Source organism: Nuphar pumila, chromosome 3 (genome assembly GCF_984573655.1).
Source record: "Nuphar pumila chromosome 3, dmNupPumi1.hap1.1, whole genome shotgun sequence".
In the NCBI taxonomy this organism is placed as follows: Eukaryota; Viridiplantae; Streptophyta; class Magnoliopsida; order Nymphaeales; family Nymphaeaceae; genus Nuphar; species Nuphar pumila.
In genome coordinates, this window is record NC_143251.1 from 120,556,016 (window position 1) to 120,576,093 (window position 20,078).

At 37.0% G+C, this 20,078-nt stretch overlaps 1 protein-coding gene across 2 annotated transcripts in view; it reads left to right on the top strand.

The window, feature by feature from the left end:
* The first annotated feature begins 2,475 nt into the window (after positions 1–2,475).
* Positions 2,476–20,078, top strand: part of LOC149843499 (mitogen-activated protein kinase homolog MMK1-like) — a 40,321-nt gene continuing 22,718 nt past the window's right edge. Inside the window, exons 1-2 of one of the 2 annotated variants that reach the window (XM_089999865.1) lie at positions 2,476–2,860; positions 16,707–16,836. In XM_089999865.1, coding sequence (XP_089855991.1) covers positions 2,637–2,860; positions 16,707–16,836 — 354 coding nt within the window. In that variant the 5' untranslated portion in view covers positions 2,476–2,636. The remainder of the gene's footprint in view (positions 2,861–16,706; positions 16,837–20,078) is intronic. The other variant, XM_089999866.1, reaches the window with a different exon arrangement.

Below are 20,078 nucleotides of genomic sequence, written 5' to 3' on the forward strand. Positions count from 1 at the left end.
TAAAGTTATCAACATCTTTAAATGATTAATTGAGGGATAGCATTTGCTACCCTCACGAGTAAGAAACCTCTTATTTGGAACTGATAAGATGAGGTTGTTTTGAATAAATCTGACATCGCAGATGTGTTCCACTTTATCAAAATAGTAAGAATTGACCCATGTATCATAGTTCTTCAACATAAAAATATGTATCTTTTGAGGTATGAAAAGATGACCGTTAATTTTTTAACCCTAAAAAGAAATCTGACATGCATAAAACAAACATGATTCAAGGGACATAAGGGGTAGAATGCATCCTAAGGGTCAGATGTGCAAAAAAAACTCATAACCATATTATCTTTTTTAACTAGAGTTTTTCGTACCCATGAGGATAGCAAACATTACCTCTTTAATTAAACATATAATAATTATGAATTAGAAACTTTAAGATGGATCGGTTATGAAGCAGGTTCGGGTATGTGTCGATTCAGGTATATAGTTGTGTTGGGTACTCGTTGATTCGGGTTCAGGTGTATAATCGGTTTCAGTACAATGTGGGTTCGGGTAAGGTTAGGTTTGGGTTAGTTCTGTTTTGAAATATGAAGAACCATTTGGGCAGAGGTACATAATTGGGTCAAGTCCATTTAGGTTTGGGTCTTCATTTTTAATACCCAAAACCCAACCCGTTTTCACTGCGGTTCTATATTTTAGACCCGACCCAAACCCATGGGTCCACCAATATTATTTAGGTCGGCTATAATCGGTTCAGGATATTGGGTTGGGTTGGGTATATGACCTGATCCAATTACAACCCTAGTGAGAGCCCTGTGGAAAGCTGCAATACTTGTCTGATTTAAGGCTCCCAATCAATTCATAAATGTAAAAGATAATTTTGATTAGCTATATAAGTTAGTTGGATCTGAATTTGACATTAGCTAATTGAATCAAGCCTTGAATATGATTAAGTAAATCTGATTAGGTCGCATTTGGCAATACCCAGGTCAGAATTGAATTCCAGCCATTTATATCCATAAATAGAACCAATGTCCAACATATGACCAAATCCAATTTTGTTTAGTTGGATTTAATAAGCCAAAGCTGTATTCAATTAACCAATTACTATCAGACTCGGATATGGTTTTAAATTTTTACTAATGAATCTAATGAATATTCAGGTTTCCTGGATATTTGAATCCAACTCATGAATGTGATCAAGTTGATGAGATGCCACAAGTGTAAAACTTACAAGTGAATGTCCTTTGTTGCAACGCCAAAACTCGGGGTACGTTTGGCTGCCTCAACTCGGCCGAATTTGGAATCACAATGATTTGAGAATGATTCCAAATCCCAAGGCAACCAGCGAGATTTCAAATCTCATGTTCAGTTGAACATGACCTGAGAAAGTGATTATGTGAGAACGAACCGAACCGAACTGAACCGAACCGAACCAAACCGAACTTCGGCTAGGTGTATTTCTTGGTTTGAATGGAAACATGAGATTTATGTTAGTGAACTAATGAAATGTTATCAAAATTGACATGAATTTGCCAATTTAAATCAAATTGACCTATTTTTTAACACGATTCTGGCCAGCAGTTTTTATTTGAGTATTTTGCATTTATTGTTTTTAAAATTCTCTGATTTTTTTTTCTATGCAAATGAGGAAACCACCCTAGAGGGCTGTAAACCCTGGCGCACCTCTTAACCCCAAGGATCCATAAGCTTTAACTTATGCAAGAGGAATAACGCCAACAAGAAATGAACCCAGACTGCCCCCTTGACAGCCTAGGCTTGTTCCAACTGAGCTCACCTTTCAAAATTCAAAATGTTTGGTTAAAAGCAATTCTTCTAGATTTTTCTATTTTTTTTTTTTAAAGAATAGATATGTTTTCTAAATGTTTGGTTAAAAACAATTATAATAGATTTTTCTATTTTTTTTTAAAAAGAATAGATCTGTTTGTTTCATTCCCACCAATAAGGAAGGACCACGTGTAAAAATCCACGAGGAATGAATTTTAATACTAAATGCATGAACAATGCTAAAAGAAACCCTCGTTGACTGTAGGCTTACAGATAAATGGAGTGGACGAGAACAGATCATGTGATCTGTCAAACCACTTTAAGAAAGTGATTTGACATCTTCACCGTCCATTCTCCATCCCACAAGGACCACAAGGACCTCACGGTCATTGTCTACATTGTAGATGGTGAGAATGTAAAATGGGTGAAACAAACGAAAGTCCAACAACGTTGCTGCTAGCCTAATGCTTAATTCCAAGAGAAAAAGGGATACTGTAGCTGTTGACCTCAACTCAGAGGACAATTTCGAGTTTTCGACCACAATAAAAAAAAAAGTATAATAAAATTTACGAGAAAAATGTTCCATCGCCTGCAAATCTCGTCGCTTTCCTGCAAAATTCCGAATCGCTCTCTCGACTTAAAAGCCACACAAAAAAGAGGAAAAAGGTAAAAAAGAAAGAAAAGAGAGACTACTGTGAGAGAGAGAGAGAGAGAGAGAGAGAGAGAGAGAGAGTACACTCTCTGTTGATAGTTTCTAGGGTTTTTGGTGCGATCCGGAAAAGAATCCTAGGGTTTTCTCTCTCTCTCTCTCTCTAGGTGTGTTGCAGAAGGAGCGCTTGATCGATCGATCGGGGGAGATGGAAGGAGGGGCTTCGGACACGGTGATGGCGGAGGCTCACGGTCCTCCGCCGCCAGAAAACAACGGCACGGCCGCCGCTCCGGCTTTGGACGGCATCCCTTCCATCCCTAGCCACGGCGGCCGATTCATCCAGTATAACATCTTCGGCAACATCTTCGAGGTCACCGCCAAGTATAAACCCCCGATTATGCCCATCGGCAAGGGTGCCTACGGGATCGTCTGGTGAGGCGTTGTCGCTCTCCTTCCTCCTCTCTTCTCGATTCTTGGCGTTTCTCTTGTTGGGTGTTGGTGGAATTTTCGTGGATTTTCTGTTGTTTTCTCGGGGTTCTGATCCTCTGTTGTTTATGTGTTCGTTTTCTGTGCTCGGAACGAATATGTTTGGGCTTTTTGTTGATTTGAGGTTGTGAATTTAGCTCGATTGGTACGCACTTCGGTTCGGAAAGCGACTTCTTCTTGTTCTTGTTCATCTTCTGCTTTTTTCGTGGCTGCTTTGGTTTCGAGCTTGCTCCTAAATATGAAATATTTGGGCTTTTGTCATTATATTACCGTGCTGGGTTGCATCCGGGTTTGGTAGTTGGTAAATTTGTTTGGCTACGCCAAGGGAAAACACCACCATCACCTACCGCACAATGGCAGGCCTCCCCTGCCTGTCGGGTACTGCATCCAGATTTGACCCTTGTGGCAAGTGACGCCCCCGTGGGTTTCAATGGTTGTCCCATGCCTGACTGCAAACTACTTCTGCCCCTAACCATCAAGGTTGAGCTTTTGTGGGCAGTTTGGTAGTTGGTACTAAGGAAGTCAGAAAAATCCATAATTGGCTACCTTTTTTGGAGTCAGCGATCAATTTGTCCTAGGGAATCTGTTGAGGTGATTCTGAGATAAAGTGGCAATTCTAAGCTTTATCTTTTCCAGATGCAATATTATGTGATGATAGTAGATTCATAGCGAGATCAGTTGTTTGAAAAGAATCAAGATAGAGAAATGGTGAATCTGCACTCAGTGCATCCTAAACACAGTATTGTGTGGTTGGGCACCTGATTCAGTTGATAAGAAGAACCTGAAATAGAGAAAGTGGCAATGCTGTGTTTGATCTGACTGACCACAACGTTGTATGGAATCTATGGATCATTATGCTATATAGTTATGCATGCAAAGTCAAAATATGATCAAAATGCTTGATTATTATTGAATGAAGATGGAGGTTTTGAAGGACTTGCTTCTGAGAAGAGTTCATTGATTGAGGTGTATCCGTCATGCTTTGAGTTTATTAACTTTTCAAAAAATATATTTCCTTCTTTGGTGCTCTTTATACAAATGAATTTCCTTCTTTTGTACTCTTCAGTAGCTTACATAAAATATCAAGGCATTGAAACCCACACCCTTTTATATCTTAACAAATGTAAAAGAATGAGAAAGAAGGATTAGTGGAAAGTGGTTAATGTGGGGGTTTGCAAGCCTCAAGTAGTGAAGGAAGCATGGAGCACCAAATGAGGTGTACAGTTTTTGTGACTTGTGAACACTAGTGGGGTCTCTATTACTCTTAAGAGATGTTTGGATGCAGCATCCACCCAGAAACATGGCACAAGCTGGGATATCACATTCTACTATGCAATTCCAACTTCTGTCAGATTTTTGGATAAGGCACAGGATTTCTGGAGACCCCAATGTCACAACTTTGATTCTCCTTGGGATCAAAACCATGATAGGTGTGGAGCTGCACTGTGGGCCCAGTCCACTCTCCTCGGGGGTTTGCCATTATAGTGTGGGGCCAATTAAGGCACAATCCTGTGGATTCCTCATCATAAAAAGAAAGAAAACCAAATATATAGTGATTGCATGTGTCCTTAACTCTCTCTTTCTCTCCCCCTCTCAATTCTTCATATTCTTCTGTTGCGGTATCAGAGTGGCAGATGATTAGTTGTGTTCTCTTCAGAAGTCTACTACTACTTCCATATCCACAATTTTCATCGTTATAGTTTGGCAAACTAAAGGAAGGTTTCAATATTTTTCTGTTTAGAGATCAAGCTGTGATACTAAGCTATTCAGTTGAATGGAGGACTTCCATTAACATCAAAGGAAACACAATAAATTCTTGACTGGCATTCATTTCACAAATTAATCATTTTATGATCAAACATACTGTTCCCTTTTCTTCCAGCTTGTGTTCTCCTTTTCTTTTCCTTAATAGTTTTGTTTGTCTATTTCTCTCCCTTGGTCTTTCACATGTTTGATTGTTGTAAGTAATTAGATTTGTACAATTCCACTCCTCTAACTCTTTTTTGGCAAGTGTTGATAAGTGAAATGAAACATCATGTTGTTATTTCTTGGCATATCAATGTATTTGTGAAAGTTTTGAGTAATTTAAATTTTCAAAGATTTCTATCCATCTGTCTATCCTTGCCTTTTGCAGACACACCTTCATCTTTTCTTAATATCTTTTTGATATTGTTTTTCATAGTTTTGAAAATGAGACCATAAACTGGTTATATTAAAATTTATCACTCCATAAATACAAGGCTATGAAACATTATATTGGTTTATATTCGTATGAAGACATGAGCATATGATTTCATGATTAAAATGTATACAATATATTCTCTCTCTCTCTCTATATATATATATGTATGTATGTATATTAGTATTGATGCAATGCATGGGGTGCACTTATACCTTAACCAAGCCCGTTGGATCCATTTTGATCCAATGACTATGCTAATTCAGAAAAGATGCCTTGCCTTTAATATGAAGCACCTTTTTATCTTTACACCTTTATTGGAGCATTTAATTTAATGTGGATTAAGTAACCTATATTAAACATAATGCCCTTATAAATGCAATGTTTCTTTTTCTAAATGATTATAGTTGTTCGATTGAAACAGGGCAAATGGGCTTCACTATGGTGTAGGTGCTCCTTATGCACCATCATATCATTGCTAATATATATATATATATATATTTCTGGTTCTGCCCCATAGGTTTTTAAGTGCTTTATGATAGATCTGAACCGTTATATGTGTTTAGCATGCTCAATTTAGTGGGATTTGACTCTTGGATCATGTTTTTTTGGTGAAAAAACATATTTTTATGAGCCAGGAAAAACTGGTACCTTTATAGCCATTGATTTTGGATCACGGGAAAACCTGTATACAGGTCAGATTCCGGCGATCCAAAAGCCGGTTCCCACTAAACAAAACCTATATCACATCTACGGTGTTAGACGTGAGAAAAAAAAACTTAAAACTACTATTTTTGAATGGGCCCAACGAGACCTAACGAAAAAGGGGGCATAAGGAACACATTACTCATATATATATATATAGGGAAGGGGGACTGTTCAAAATCTAAAACTGATGATATCGACGACGTTCCTTCTTTGACGATCGAGTTTTTCATCAACCAGACTCTACATATTGGTTGTTTATCATTCATTTAGTGAGCAACATGTTTTGGATTATGAATTTTTGATGTTTAGATGCATTTTTGAAAGCGCTAAAAAATCAACAGCCCACAATACTTTGTATTGTAAAGTTTTAAAGGCATTGTGATCCTTTCAGTTTTCACGTTTCAAAAACATGCCTATATGCCATAAAGTCTTCGTGTAAAACATAATTCTTACTAAATAAATGATAAAGAACCAATATATGAGGTGCAATTGATGAGATGCTTAAGTGGAGAAGGGGAGCCGTCTGATCGTCATTGGTTGTAGATTTTGAACCTTCCTTTGGTTGGATAGTATATATCATACCCATTGCCAAGGCATATATATCATTGCTAATATATATATATATATATATATATATAACATTTGCTACCCTTGTTAGTAAGGAACCCCCTAGTGGAAAAATGTAATATTTTATTTTTTTTTTCAGTTTTTTTGCTCATCTAGCTTTCCAGATGTGATTGACATATTAAGTTCAGTAGAAATTGACTGTCTTTTGGATCATTGGATCATGTTTTTTTGATGTAGAAGTCAGATTTTACGGGGGTTAAAAAATCAACAGCCTACAATGTATCAAATTTTCAAACCTAAAAAAACATGTTTTCATGTCCAAAAACTATGTTCCAAGAGCTGATTCCTACTATTTTGATCATGTTGAACACATCCATGAGGTCAGATTTGGTCAAAACAACCTTCCCTTATGAGTTCTAACTAGGGTGTTCCTTACCAATGGGGGTAGCAAATGCTGTCCCATATATATATATATATAAGAGTCATCAACATCACCGATATTTTGAAAATATTGTGATATTATCAGCATTTCAAGGTAAGCCAAAATCATCGGCAAAATATCATATTATTTTCAAAATATTGCAAGAATACATAATATTGCAATATTATAATGATATTTTTTTTTGAGAGGGCCAAACCAAGCCAAACTCAAAGTTCAAAGTTGAATGTTTAATTGACATGCCCCCAATGGGCTTGTTATTATAACAATATTTTTGTGAAATTGAAAAATTCTTAACCTTCTATATATTTTAGTCCTACTTTTTTTTTTTTGTTCTTTTTGTATTTCAAAAGCTTTTCAAACTTTTTTCTTTATATTTTTCAGGAGAAATAATACAAATATTATTTGTTATCTTTTTGTTTTATTCTTTATATTTTTTACAATTTTTTAAACTTTTGATATTTTCTCAAGAAGAATCACTTTTTTGAAAATAACTTCAAGAAAACCTGCAGCGAGTCGAGAATGATACTCGTGACTATGTATTTATGTATGAAGTGCAAACATGCTTGAACTTTGAATTAAAGTGTGAGGGTGTCAAACTAGCAATGCAACTTATGAAAGATTACAAGTCTATGACACACTATTCTTTCCATAATTCCTTGATTTATGTTCATATGTATATAATATGAGCATACAATTTCAAGATTAAAACAGATGTTTGAAGTGTTACACAAAATTAAGGCGCATTTTTTCAATGTAAGTTTCATCCAAAATCCAAACATGTAGCCTACACCTAAACTCACAAAAAAATGTCTAGTGGAGTGTTGAACACCTATGTGGAGTCTCCAAAAGTACCCAAAATTCATTGTTGAAGTTTCCAAGGAGCACCAGAGTCATTTTCATCACCAAAGTGTGTTTGACACTACCACGTTGGCTTTTAGCAGTATGGAAGTCACATTGTTTTCTAGAGAATGCATGTTTTTTTTCTTGACTAATTATGGAAAGTTAAGATGTCCTCTCCCTCTCTCTGTCTGTCTGTCTCTCCTTCTCTCTCTAAACACATGCAGTAATGACATATGAGTCAACTGAGTTTCGGACTTGACTCAACCCACTTTATCCATTTTATGATCCAATCAACATGTAGTTAACATTCGGTATCAAAAACATCCTATACACACACACACACACACACACATGGCGCTGCATGCTGAGCATGCAGCTTCACTACTTCTGACCATCTATCTCAACATTTCTTGGGATGAACAATGCACCCATCTTTAGAAATGCCAAGATGGATGGGTTGTCTGGTAGGTCGCTGCATGCACATCATGCAGCAATGCTGCATACTATATATATCTATGTCACATGGGTACGGGTACGGGTGCGACACGGGTGTGGAGCAATTTCAAATTTTTTGGATACGGGGACATGGCTATATATATGTATATATATATATATAGCTGAGTCTTATTATTGTTATATATATATAGCCGTGTCCCCTAATGGGCACAACTTTGACCTATATATATATATATCGATTTTTTTTTAGTTTTTGCCCTAAAAATGGACAAAAATAGACTCGGTCAAAGTTGACCGAGTCCAAAATATGGATGGACTCGGCCCCGATGCATTGACTGAGTCCGACACTTGGTTGACCGTGTCCGCCTTGTGTCCGAAGCCGCATCCGTGTCCGGGCATGTCAACACGGGTGCGTCGACCTTATAGCCGAGTCCGTGTGACTTATATATATATATATATGTAGGGAAAGGGGACCGTCCAACCAAAAGAAGGTCCAAAATCTACAACCGATGATAATCGATGGCGTTCCTTCTGTAATGATCGAGTTTTTCATCGACCAGACTTTACATATTGGATTTTTATCATTCATTTAGTGAGCAACATGTTTTGAATTATGAATTTTCAATATTTAGATGTGTTTTTTAAAGCGCTAAAAATCAATGGCCCACAATAAAGTTATTGTAAACTTTTAAATGCATTGTGAGCTGTTGATTTTTCACGTTTCAAAAAACATGTCTATGTGTCGTAAAGTCTTCGTGTAAAGTGTATTTCTTACTAAATAAATTATAAAGAAAAAATATATGAGGTCCGATCAATGAGATGCTCAAGCATTGGAGAAGGGGAGCCATCCGATCGTTGTCGGTCGTATATGTTGGACCTTCCTTTGGTTGGACGGTCCCCCCTTCCCATATATATATATCCCCCTTCCCATATACATATATATACCCATCCTTTTGGAAATTTTGGTGTCATCTTTTGTACATGTGTCATACCCCATATAGGGATTTAAACAGGTCGCGCATGGGTTGGGTCTAGACAATATCGAGTTTGACCTAATCTGATTCAGAGTTGCATGGGATCAACTGAAACCGAATCTGGATTCGGCTAGCGGGTAGACGACTCTTCAATCTGTCTTTGAGGACAAGTATTTTCTACTAGAATTATGTTTCTAGTTTAGAAATTTGCAAATGTACTTTCTCATAGGAATATAAGCATATCAATTGGAAATCCTGCATGCACAACTTGGAGAAATGAAAACCACTTAGATGAACATCAGTTGTTCACTGTTAATGTAGCATGGGTACTTCTATCAAGCCACCACATACAGGTCTTGTACCCATGTTGTTACTGGGTGCTCCTAGGTATGGCTTATCTAGGTTTCGTACTTAACTCAACCCATTTTATCCATTTTAGCATCCAGTCAATGTGTAGCCTACATTTGAGATCAAAAGTGTCTACTCTTACCTATATATTTGTCGATTAGTATTTGCTAGTTATTTACATGCCTTTGACATGCTTTAGACTTTTAGTTTGAAAGACAGTCTATGACTTCATGTTTAGAGCATCTTGTAAAATATAGCATAATTATGCAGTTTGCATATATATATATATATATATGTATTGTATGCATGTATGTATGCATATGATCACTAGGATACAAGAACTGGAAATATGGGAACTAGAGTGCGAACTAGGCATTTCTGATAATTTTTTTTTGCAAATCCTATCCTGCAGATGTGTTCAGCATGGTCCATTTGCTAGGAATTGACTATTGGATCATGTTTTTTCAACAAGAAAAAAACATGACTTTTAGATGCTTGAATATTTATAAAAATTCTGAGCTGTTGATTTTCAAGCCTTAAAAAATCCTGCTTATGCATTGCATTGGATGTTTCAAGTGCTGGTCTCTTTAAAAAACCAAGTATATAGATCACATTTATACTGTCAGATTTAAGGAAAAAAACCTATGAAAATCTCGGTTCACACTCTAGGTTTCATATTCTAGTGACCCTCTACACACACACACACGTGTCCATGCCCTTTGTGCTCATGTTGTATCCCATACCAGAACCTGTACTTACATGACATAGGTCACTATTGATATCCATCAGTGGACATTGGATATTCTTACCTTCAAGTTGTGCTTAATCTTTTAGGAACCACTAGTTTTAAAGATCAGAGGCATTGTTCTACAATCTAAGGTTGAGATGCCAAAAGAGTTACTTGAGAAGCTCATTTCCTGTTTTGAAGGTATTTTCATTTGTGGAAGAAACATGGTGAATGGGTTGGTGGCTGTGCATGAAGCAATTCATACTTTTCATAGTGGTGAAAATGAGGTTTTTCTTCTTAAGGTTGACTTGGCAAAGGTCTTTGACAAAGCATCTGTTGATTTCTTCTATTTGCTATGGAAAGTATGGGCTTTGAGTATTTATGGAGAAATGGATTTTAGCCTATGTATTCAAAGCCCTGACTAGGCATGACTAGACCGCCCAGTCGGTCTTGGCGTAAGTAAAACACATAGGCTTTGCAATTTCTAGGTGGGTACCTTAAAAGGTACCAATTTTGCCGACTAGGCACCGACTAAGGCGCCTAGTCGGCAACTAAGTTACCTCCACATAGAGGGCAGTCTAGTCATTTATTATTCTTATATATATATATATATATATATATATATATATATATGTGCGTGTGTTTGTATGATTTGTTTTGTGAAATCATGAAAACATGCTTAGTTATTGTGTGTGTGTGTGTTACTTTGCCTTTGGGATTTTTCTGTAAAACATTGGAAGAATGCACAGTTAATTTTATTTATAGTTTTTATATATGTGTGTGTTAGTTTGTTTCTGATGAATTTTCCTATAAAAGCCTGAAAGCATGTTTAGTATTATGAATTATGTAATATGTTATTTATATATGTATGTGTTATTGTGCTTCTGTGAAAGGTTGAAAGCATATTTTGTTGATTATACTGAATATGTTATGAATAATTAAAAAAAATATGTATATATTTTGTGTGTGTGTACAATTATATATATGTATATTCTGGTTAGGTATAGTAATATATTTTGTGAAATCAAGTGTAATTTTGTACTTGTGTAATCAAAACATCTTATTAGTAAAAGAAGTAAACATATTTTTATGTATATTTTGTGTACTTTTTTATATTTTGATTGGGATACCGACTAGTCTGACTAGTCCCGCCTAGTCCTCGACTAGTCTGACTAGTCCCGCCTAGTCCTCGACTAGTCTTTTTAGGGGTCTACCGACTAGGCACTGCCTAGCACTTTTGATTACATAATTTTTGGCATGTGTCTTTTTCGTCTATCATAGTGGGTACTAGTGACATCCTAGTGAGTTACCTTTCGTCAAAAATGTCCCCTTGTGTAGATGATCCATCTTCATGTCTTTTTGATACTATGGGAGAATTCCTTAATCGTTTCCCTATTTGGATGTTCCTAATTAGACTATTAAGTTGTGTTGCATTATGAATCTATGATGCATATCTTATGCCTCATAAGTTTGTTGCATGCCTCCTTTCATCTATCTATATGTGGATGACATCTTAATATTGAGATATAATGGATTATATATATAACGGTTGGTTATTCTTAAAATCTTCAGTTTGGTTCTTGTCTTACCAAGTACCATAAGGGAAAAATGAAAATGACCTTATGATAGGAGTGCAATAGATAATCCGAGATTTGATGCGCATGATCAGTCAAAGGAGCAGAACTTAGAGCTGGTGGTTTTTAGTCTAGAACATGACAGAGTTCTATGATGATTTTTAATTATGGATTGGATATTTCCCCATTAACTACCCAGAGGTAAGGATGCAAGTGGGTCAGCAGACATCCGACCTGACCAAAGCTAGTTTGGATGAAAACAAGTATAAAATGTACGACCATTTTGTGATCGGCTAAGTTTTGCATTAAGATTATCGGATTTGGTGTCAGTCATAATAAAATATCCAGTCGAGTTTGAACAATTAGGGAAACAATTGGATTCTGGTAAATGTTTTCAGAATTGGAACTGGGTAAAGTTATGGTCAGGTATTAATTGGTTGCAAAAGCAATGGAAGCAATGTGGCTGAGATTTGAATGCTCGATGTGGCTCAATGGAAAGTACTTGACATTCGACAACAGCACCACAGGTTCCAACTTTCTGTGTGTTAACCTATGGAAAAAGAAAACTTAACCATTCATTATTTGCTGAGTCAATTTCCATCGATTGAAACTTGGCTTCGTAACAGGTTTTGGTAAAAAACATGTAGTGCTTGAGATGGATATCAACCCAATCTTCTTAAGCTACCGACATCACTGGGTTGAGATCTGTTGAATTCGAACATTCACCTAGCCTAGTAGACTGTTGTACCTCTACCCAAACTCAGCCTAGCTTAGTTGAATGCCCACCGTGGGCACACATGATCCATTAAGCTAACAACAATTAACATTTAACACTATGTATAAAGTTGTACTGGCTTATATTTCCCTTAACATATGAAGGTATCCAATCTAGACTTGATCCAATTGCATCCGTAAATATTATTAAACAATTATCCATTTTAGGCATCTAATACTGTCTAATAAAGTGAGTTCCATTTGTAGCAACTTGGTTATTTTGGTGACATTTGTAAATAGATCATGGTATTTATATATTGAATTCATTTAACAAAGTTTTTAGTCAAGACTTATAGTTTAAACTTTAAACAAACACAAGAATCCGACTCAACTTCTAATGATGGTATCAGTTTGAGGAGTTTCTCTTTTGCAGAAGGCAGTTTTAGTGCTCCCTCACCCCTGCTTAAAATAGGGTTTGTGGAATGTAAATTTAGCACTTTCTTGAGATAATGCTGTACAGTGTACACGATGGATATGATCAATTTTGCCTTCTTTATTGACCAGTGACCTTTGAAGGTTTTAGGTTGTGCTGTTGGAGAAAATGAGTTTTATAGTAATTGTTGTCTGGTTCATTTTGCCAAGAATATTGATGCATCATGAAAATTGGTTGGTGAAACCTAATTTTGATCAATATAATCCATGTAGAAGTTTCAAGCTGTGCAAACAATGAAGTATCAACCATGGCTCCTTGAGAATGAGTTTACCAATTCCTCTGTCTCAATGATGCATCTACACTTGAAGTCCTAATCAATCTCACGGTTATCAACCATGGAAACATATGTTACCTCTTTTCCTCTTCTATTGAGAGCCCGTACCTACTCCTATGCTTGTACCTCTCTCTCTCTCTCTCTATGTCCTAAAACTTTTGGAAGAGCCCAAAATCCTAAGTGACCGAAGTCCTACTTCTCAACCATTGGCAATTCAGTAAATTTCATTTAGAAAAGACACTTAAGATGTTATATACGGCCTATTTTCAATTCCTAATTAAATACTGTCTCTTTTTCAACTAACACTATGCCTTTTTCTTTTTCCTTACTAAACTCTCTTTTGCTCTCTCCCTTTCTCAAAAGTCACACTAACCTTTCACATACCCTACCACTTGCAAATCTTAATCCTACCATGGTACTAATGGCATTTGATGCATGCCATGGTACTAATGACACACTACTCTCTCTCTCTCTCTCCCAATACCATTTATGGCACCCATTCCTATCATGCTACTAATGCTATAACTATGACTCCTTTTCCAAGGTATCCTCTCTCTCTTTTCCCAATAGGATTACTATCATAGTACTGATTGCATCTCTCTTCCCAATACCATTATTAACATGGTACTAATGGCACAACTATGACTCTACTCTCTCTCTCTCTCTCTCCTTTCCATCTCTTCCTCTCCCCAATGCCATTTTTGGCATTTCATTAACTGCCTCAACCCCTTACCTCTCTCTCTCTCTCTATATATACCTTTATTTAAGTCTCTTTCAAGTCTTATAAAACGGTACAACATCCGGTGCCTGTCTCTAAATCCTCATCTCCTCTCTATTTCCCTCTTAGGCACGGCCACAGCACCAAGGCATTCTCTTATTGTTATAGGAAGTGTGGTTGAGGCATTCCCTGCTGAGGTAAGTTTCAAAAGCTTGTGCAACAATGAGACTCTCTTTGTTCATGTTATGAAAATGGTCGAAATTATATTTTTCATCTTTCTATAATCCGAAGTCACCATTCTATTCTCTCCTCTCATCCCGTACATATGCACAGGTAGTACGATGTCAAGTATTAAATGCCATTAATATCATGTTAATAATGATATTGGGAAGAGAGATGCCATTAGTATTATGGTAATAATGGTATTGGAGAGAGAGAGAGTCATTTGTACCTTGGCATGCATCAAATGCCATTAGTACCGTGGAGGAGTAGAATTTGGAGTGGTTGGGAATGTGAAAGGTCAGCATAACTTTTGAGAGAGGAGAGAGCAAGAGAGAGTTTAATGAGGGGAAAAAAGACAGTGTCGGTTGAAAAGGAAAGAGTATTTAATTAGGAATAGTATCAGTTGAAAAAGAGTGTATTTAATTAGGAAATGAAAATGGGTCTTATATAACATTTAAAGTGTCTTTTCTAAATCAAGTTCACTGAATTCCCATTAGTTGAAAAGTGGGGCTTCAATCACTTAGAATTTTGGGCTCTTAAGTTTCAGACTTATATATATGTATGTATGTATCTTGCTGGTGATCAAATTGATGGGCATGATAAAGACCAAAATATTTTATCCAAGAATCATTAGACTTGGATCTACAAGAACATGTCCAATACTTTAATTAGGTCTGGTCTATAAACCTTGCTTTTTTAAAATTTGATTCAAGCTTGGTTTGGGTGTTTGCAACCTAGGCATAAATTTGATTTCATATTTGTGTAAGATCCAAACTCTGTGTATTTTATTCAAAAATAGGGCTCCAGATGCTAGACTATTTGACAAGTGCCAAAAAAGGGGCTTTTTCTTTTTCTGGAAAACAGGAATTTACTTACTGGGTTTGATTGAGAGCTAAGCCAAGGTCCTGTCTTTGGTGCAGGTAGTCCATCGTTGATTTCGAGTTTGAAGTTTAGATTAGGATGGATGGATAAAATCTTTTTTCAAGAACTTGAAGCATAAGATGCATCAAGGAACTGATGTTATGCACTTTCAACAAAGAAAATTCTCAACCCTGATTTGATGAAGTGAGACTAAGCTTCTTTTAATTGCATAATTAAATGTATTATCATATTCTTCTGTTATGTATGCCCAGATTTTATGATTGTGTAACGGCCTGAAATTTAGAACATGATCCAAATCTAGTGCTCAGGATCCAGATGTCCCCTCCAGAGCCCCACGAGGGTCGACCAACATAGTGTAGGTCACAAGTTGATGATGTGACTTTTCTAATTAAGGAAAGACTAATTGATTAAAGTCCTAGTTAGAAAGAAGAGCTGGACACATGACATCACCGGACGACAAGCCAATTAGCAGACGGCACCACATGAGGGGCGCATAAATGTAGAAGAGTTTTAAGGGACTTCTCCCACTTCTAGAAGTTTCTTAATTGCTTTTTAATTAAGAGTCCTTAATTAGTAAGAAGTTTTTAGATAAGTAGGAGGCTGAGTTTAGATGAGTTGTTGACTTTTCTAATTAGAGGTCGTACTGGATAATTAGTACTTAACCCCAACTCTCTCTATATAAGGAGGTCTGAGGGAGCTTATTTCATTATTGAATAAGATTATTGAGATTTTCTTTCTTCTCTCTCTCTAGCTGTCCACCCCTCTCTCTTTATATCTCTCTTCTCTCTTTCTCGTTTCTCTTTCTACTCTCTCTTCTCTCTCATGACTTCTGGTCCTCCCTGAACCCTTCAACATATCAATGACACAAGGGCTGAAAGTTCGACCCCTTTACTCGAGCTCGAGCTCCTAGACAATGCGTTTTGCTTTCCTGACGAGCCGGTGACCTCTTCGCGTTGCAAATTGTGTGTTTGAGTTTCAGAACGTGGAAACTCTTCCCAACCTGCTACAGCCCTCCAAAGTACCTTCACAACCCTTCTTTAGCTTTATATTAGCTTTTGTTGTCTTCCTAAAACCCGAAACCGCATGTTACTAGGTGCCCAAAATGCTCAAATTCTCTAAACCGATAACTCCTGACCATCAACACCCTTTCTCTTTATTTAGATCACATCCCTGACTCTCATGCACGTTCCTAGGTGTCCCTAGAACCCTTCAATTCTAGATCGAAACTACACCCAAAACGCTTGCCAGAACCCAAACCGCACCTACCCGATTTAGACGATTGATCATATTTTTTCTGTACCTCCCAAACGGCTGAGATGTACCGCCACAGAGATCCTGGGGTTGCAGGTAGTGGCCACAACCAATTGTCTGTTCATGTGCATTCCTCTTGAAGGTGTTGTTCTTTTATTTGTCTACCTTTTTAACCATGGTAATGTTAGATTTGCTTTTTGTCCAACTAAATGTTCTCTTCTCTCCGCACCCCCTCCTCCCTGTTGTTAATTTTGCTAGAAAGTGATATTAGTCTGAGGTGGTTATTATATTTTTTCTGTTATTTCGCCTATGCTTTTTTTTAAAGTTCTATCTTTTGATTTCTGATAACTCATTTTTTTTCTATCAATGCTTTTCTTTAATTAATGATCAGTTCATTTGATTTATTATAATTCACCCTTGAAGCTCTGCAATGAATTCTGAGACAAAGGAGCAAGTGGCAATTAAGAAGATTGGAAATGCTTTTGAAAACCGAATAGATGCTAAGAGAACACTTCGCGAGATAAAGCTTCTTCGCCATATGGATCATGAAAATGTGAGATACTAATTTTTCCATGTCCTGTTAGCTTCTTTTGTTCCTTTCCTTGGGTTGGTTCATATTTTGATGTTAACTGATATTTTGTTGATATATCTTATTAAAATGCTGTCAAGATGATGCATATTTTGTTACAATTACTAGTGTTCCTGTTTCTTTTTCTTTTGAGTATTGTGTTTCTTTTGTAGACCATTATTTCTTCTTGTTTATGGTTGCCAGCTGCTAAAATTTTAGATTATGAAAAATCATTACCCATTTTTTAATTGCAAATATTTTTCCTTTTTCTTTTTGTTTTCTAGAAGTGGTGAAACAAATCTTTATGTGCAAATTCTTGTGTTTTGCATTTATCCTTAAAGTGTATATTTGCTGTCACTCTTCTTGTATGCACTTGCATTCATGCAATGAAAAATGATATATTGACCAGTCATGAATTTTAAAAATAAGCCCTGATAGCTTGCTGCACTGTACTTATAGTTGAAATGTTTTCCTAGAAAATTCCTCCATCTTTTTTTTTCTGGACTACAAATATACACCTGTATGTATGCAAAGAAGCTTTGACTTTTTGGAGTTTATTCGGCATCATTATGATTGTTCTCATGCGATAGTAAAAGGCCAGATCTGCACCATTATGATTTGTCACGTTAGATTGGTTGAACAATGAACACCTGATTATTGGTACTATTTGACTTTTAAATGCCCTCCCCTTAACAAAAATGATATTTGGTGTTCGTATCAGATGTTAAATATGAGTACAACACGATGTTTTCAATATGAAGCGTGGAGATTAGTGGCAGTCCACAATGTCATGAATTGGTCAATCGGAAGTCATTAGTTGACCTTAACTGCAGCAACCACTAGAAGGATCCAGCATTGACTGGGACTACAAAAGTCAATATGAGCAAGCAGCAGCATTAGTCAAAACAAGGCCCACAAAGTACTCACACAAACTACACCCTGCTTACAACGGCCGGGGTGAGCTGACCCAGGCCCAATTGATGAGACAAACCAGCTGGTACGGGACGACTGGTTTGGTCACAACCCCAGTTCTCATCACCGCTGGCCAATCCCTCTTCAGTCTGAGGTAACGACAATGCTTCACTGCAGGAGCGGTCGCCAGTCGCACCCTGACCAGAAGTCCCTGGCCTTAATCAGCACACAGGGAAGAGAGAGGACATGGGCACTGCTTAAAGCAAAATTCCAGCTAGAACCAACCACGCAGTGCCGGCAAAACCAAACCAATGTTTCAGATATTCACTGCTCTTAATAAAAGAACTAAAATGGTCATTTTTCACTTTGGTACAGAGGATGTGAAAATGCGAAGAGGAAAAGTATATATATATATATATATATATATATATATATATATATATATGAGTAGGGTGTAGCTGCCTACACCGATCGGTGTCTACAGCCATCATAAGAGGCTGTTTTTTGTTTCATTTTTTTAGTTTGAATGTACAGATGTTCACCTGTGTGATTCTATAGGAACTGACTCTTGGATCATCCGATTGAAAATCAGTAGTCTGGAATTTTCATAAATATTCACACACATATGTATGTATGTATGTACTAGTACAAAACCCGTGCAAATGCATGGGGTGAAAGGGGTGTTAAGAAAGAAAACACACTTCTTAGTCAAACAGCAAAAGAAAGAACTTGTGAAAGAAAAATATTCCTACCATTCTTCAGAATTAACAGGAGGTTTGCAGTCAGTCCACATGGATTTACCCGTATAACCTGGTGAACTGAAACTTATGTAGAATCTTGGAAGTAGATACACTCAAAAAGGGAGAAAAAAGAAGGCAGTGGGTCAGTCTTGATGTGAAGACCATCTTCCAAGATGCATTGAAATAATCCCTACACAAGAATAATGAAAAAATAAAATCCTAATTTGGCTAGGTAAACGCTTCATATTTCAGAAAAGTTAATCAGAATAAAGAATGCCAGCAGAATCCTAAGCAAATTAAATTGATTCCAATTAAAATAAAAGTTAGAACGAACATCAAATCCACATTGTAAATATAGTGATTTCCAAGCATATTATTTTGCGAAAAATCTAATTAAAAGATTTCATCTCCAAAACAAGAGTTTTTTAGGATGAATTTACCCAAGCATATACAAGTCAGTTGGCTCATGCATGTCTTGGCATCCATCAATAACCAGGCTTCCGTGTACTAACATGTTCTAAGCAACAGAAGAATTAATATATTAGTAAAAAAAGAAGCATACTTGAAGAAATCATGAAGAGAACATGCCTGAGTTCTTTGGAGCTTGTGTATTGCACCATAAGGGTCTCAAACTGCCGTTGTCTCATCCTGCAAGTAAGAATCCATGAGGTAGTCCCTGGAATTTAAAACAGAATTGATTCTCAATTAGGTCTTGTTTGGAAACTAGTAGCTGGGATGGGAAGTGGCAGCTACCACCTCCTAGAGGTGGTAGCTGTCAATTCCATGCTTTAGTCTAAATACAATGCCACTTCCCATCCCAAATGCATTAACTCCCATCCCTGCTACCAGTTTCCAAACAGCCATCAGGTGGTTGTTTGACCAGAGTTGTCAATCGGGAAAGCGGGAGCCAGAAGCGAGGCACTTCCAAAATGTTAGGAAGCGGGAAGCGCGAGACGACTTAGAAGTGAATCAGGAAGCGTCTCAGAAGTGACCTAAGAAGCGCGGGGAAGCGAAAAAAGAGAAAAAAAGGAAAAAAACAAAAAGAAGGGGAAGCGAGCTTCTCAAATTTTTTTGGCGCTTCCCAGCACATTTTGGAAGCACCACATTTCATGCTTCTGAAACGTGCTTCGGGGAAGTGCGCTTCCCCAGGTCCTATGGTGCTTCTGGTAACCCTGAGTTTGACCAACTTTTTGCCAAATGCATTAACTCCTATCCCAGGTCCTTAATCAAGGTGATCAAGAACAAACAATAAAGAGTGATTGTCACATTTAACACATTATCAATACATACATTCACGCCTTGCAATTCATTTTGTACGCAATGGACCTTTGAATGCATTGGAGCTGCCATGAGTCTAGTCTGAACAATTGGAAATCAAGCTGCAGAAACGATGAGTCATCTGAACATATATGAATTTACCAATGAGACACCAAATTAAAAGCCAAACAATGATTCTGAGCCTGTTTATGATGATTGAAAAGAGCAGGTTAATTTATACATCCCTTAAAAAAATAAAATATCAAGACCCGGGAACAATGTAAGAACCTATCGTCCCCTTTATTTTAAACCACAAAA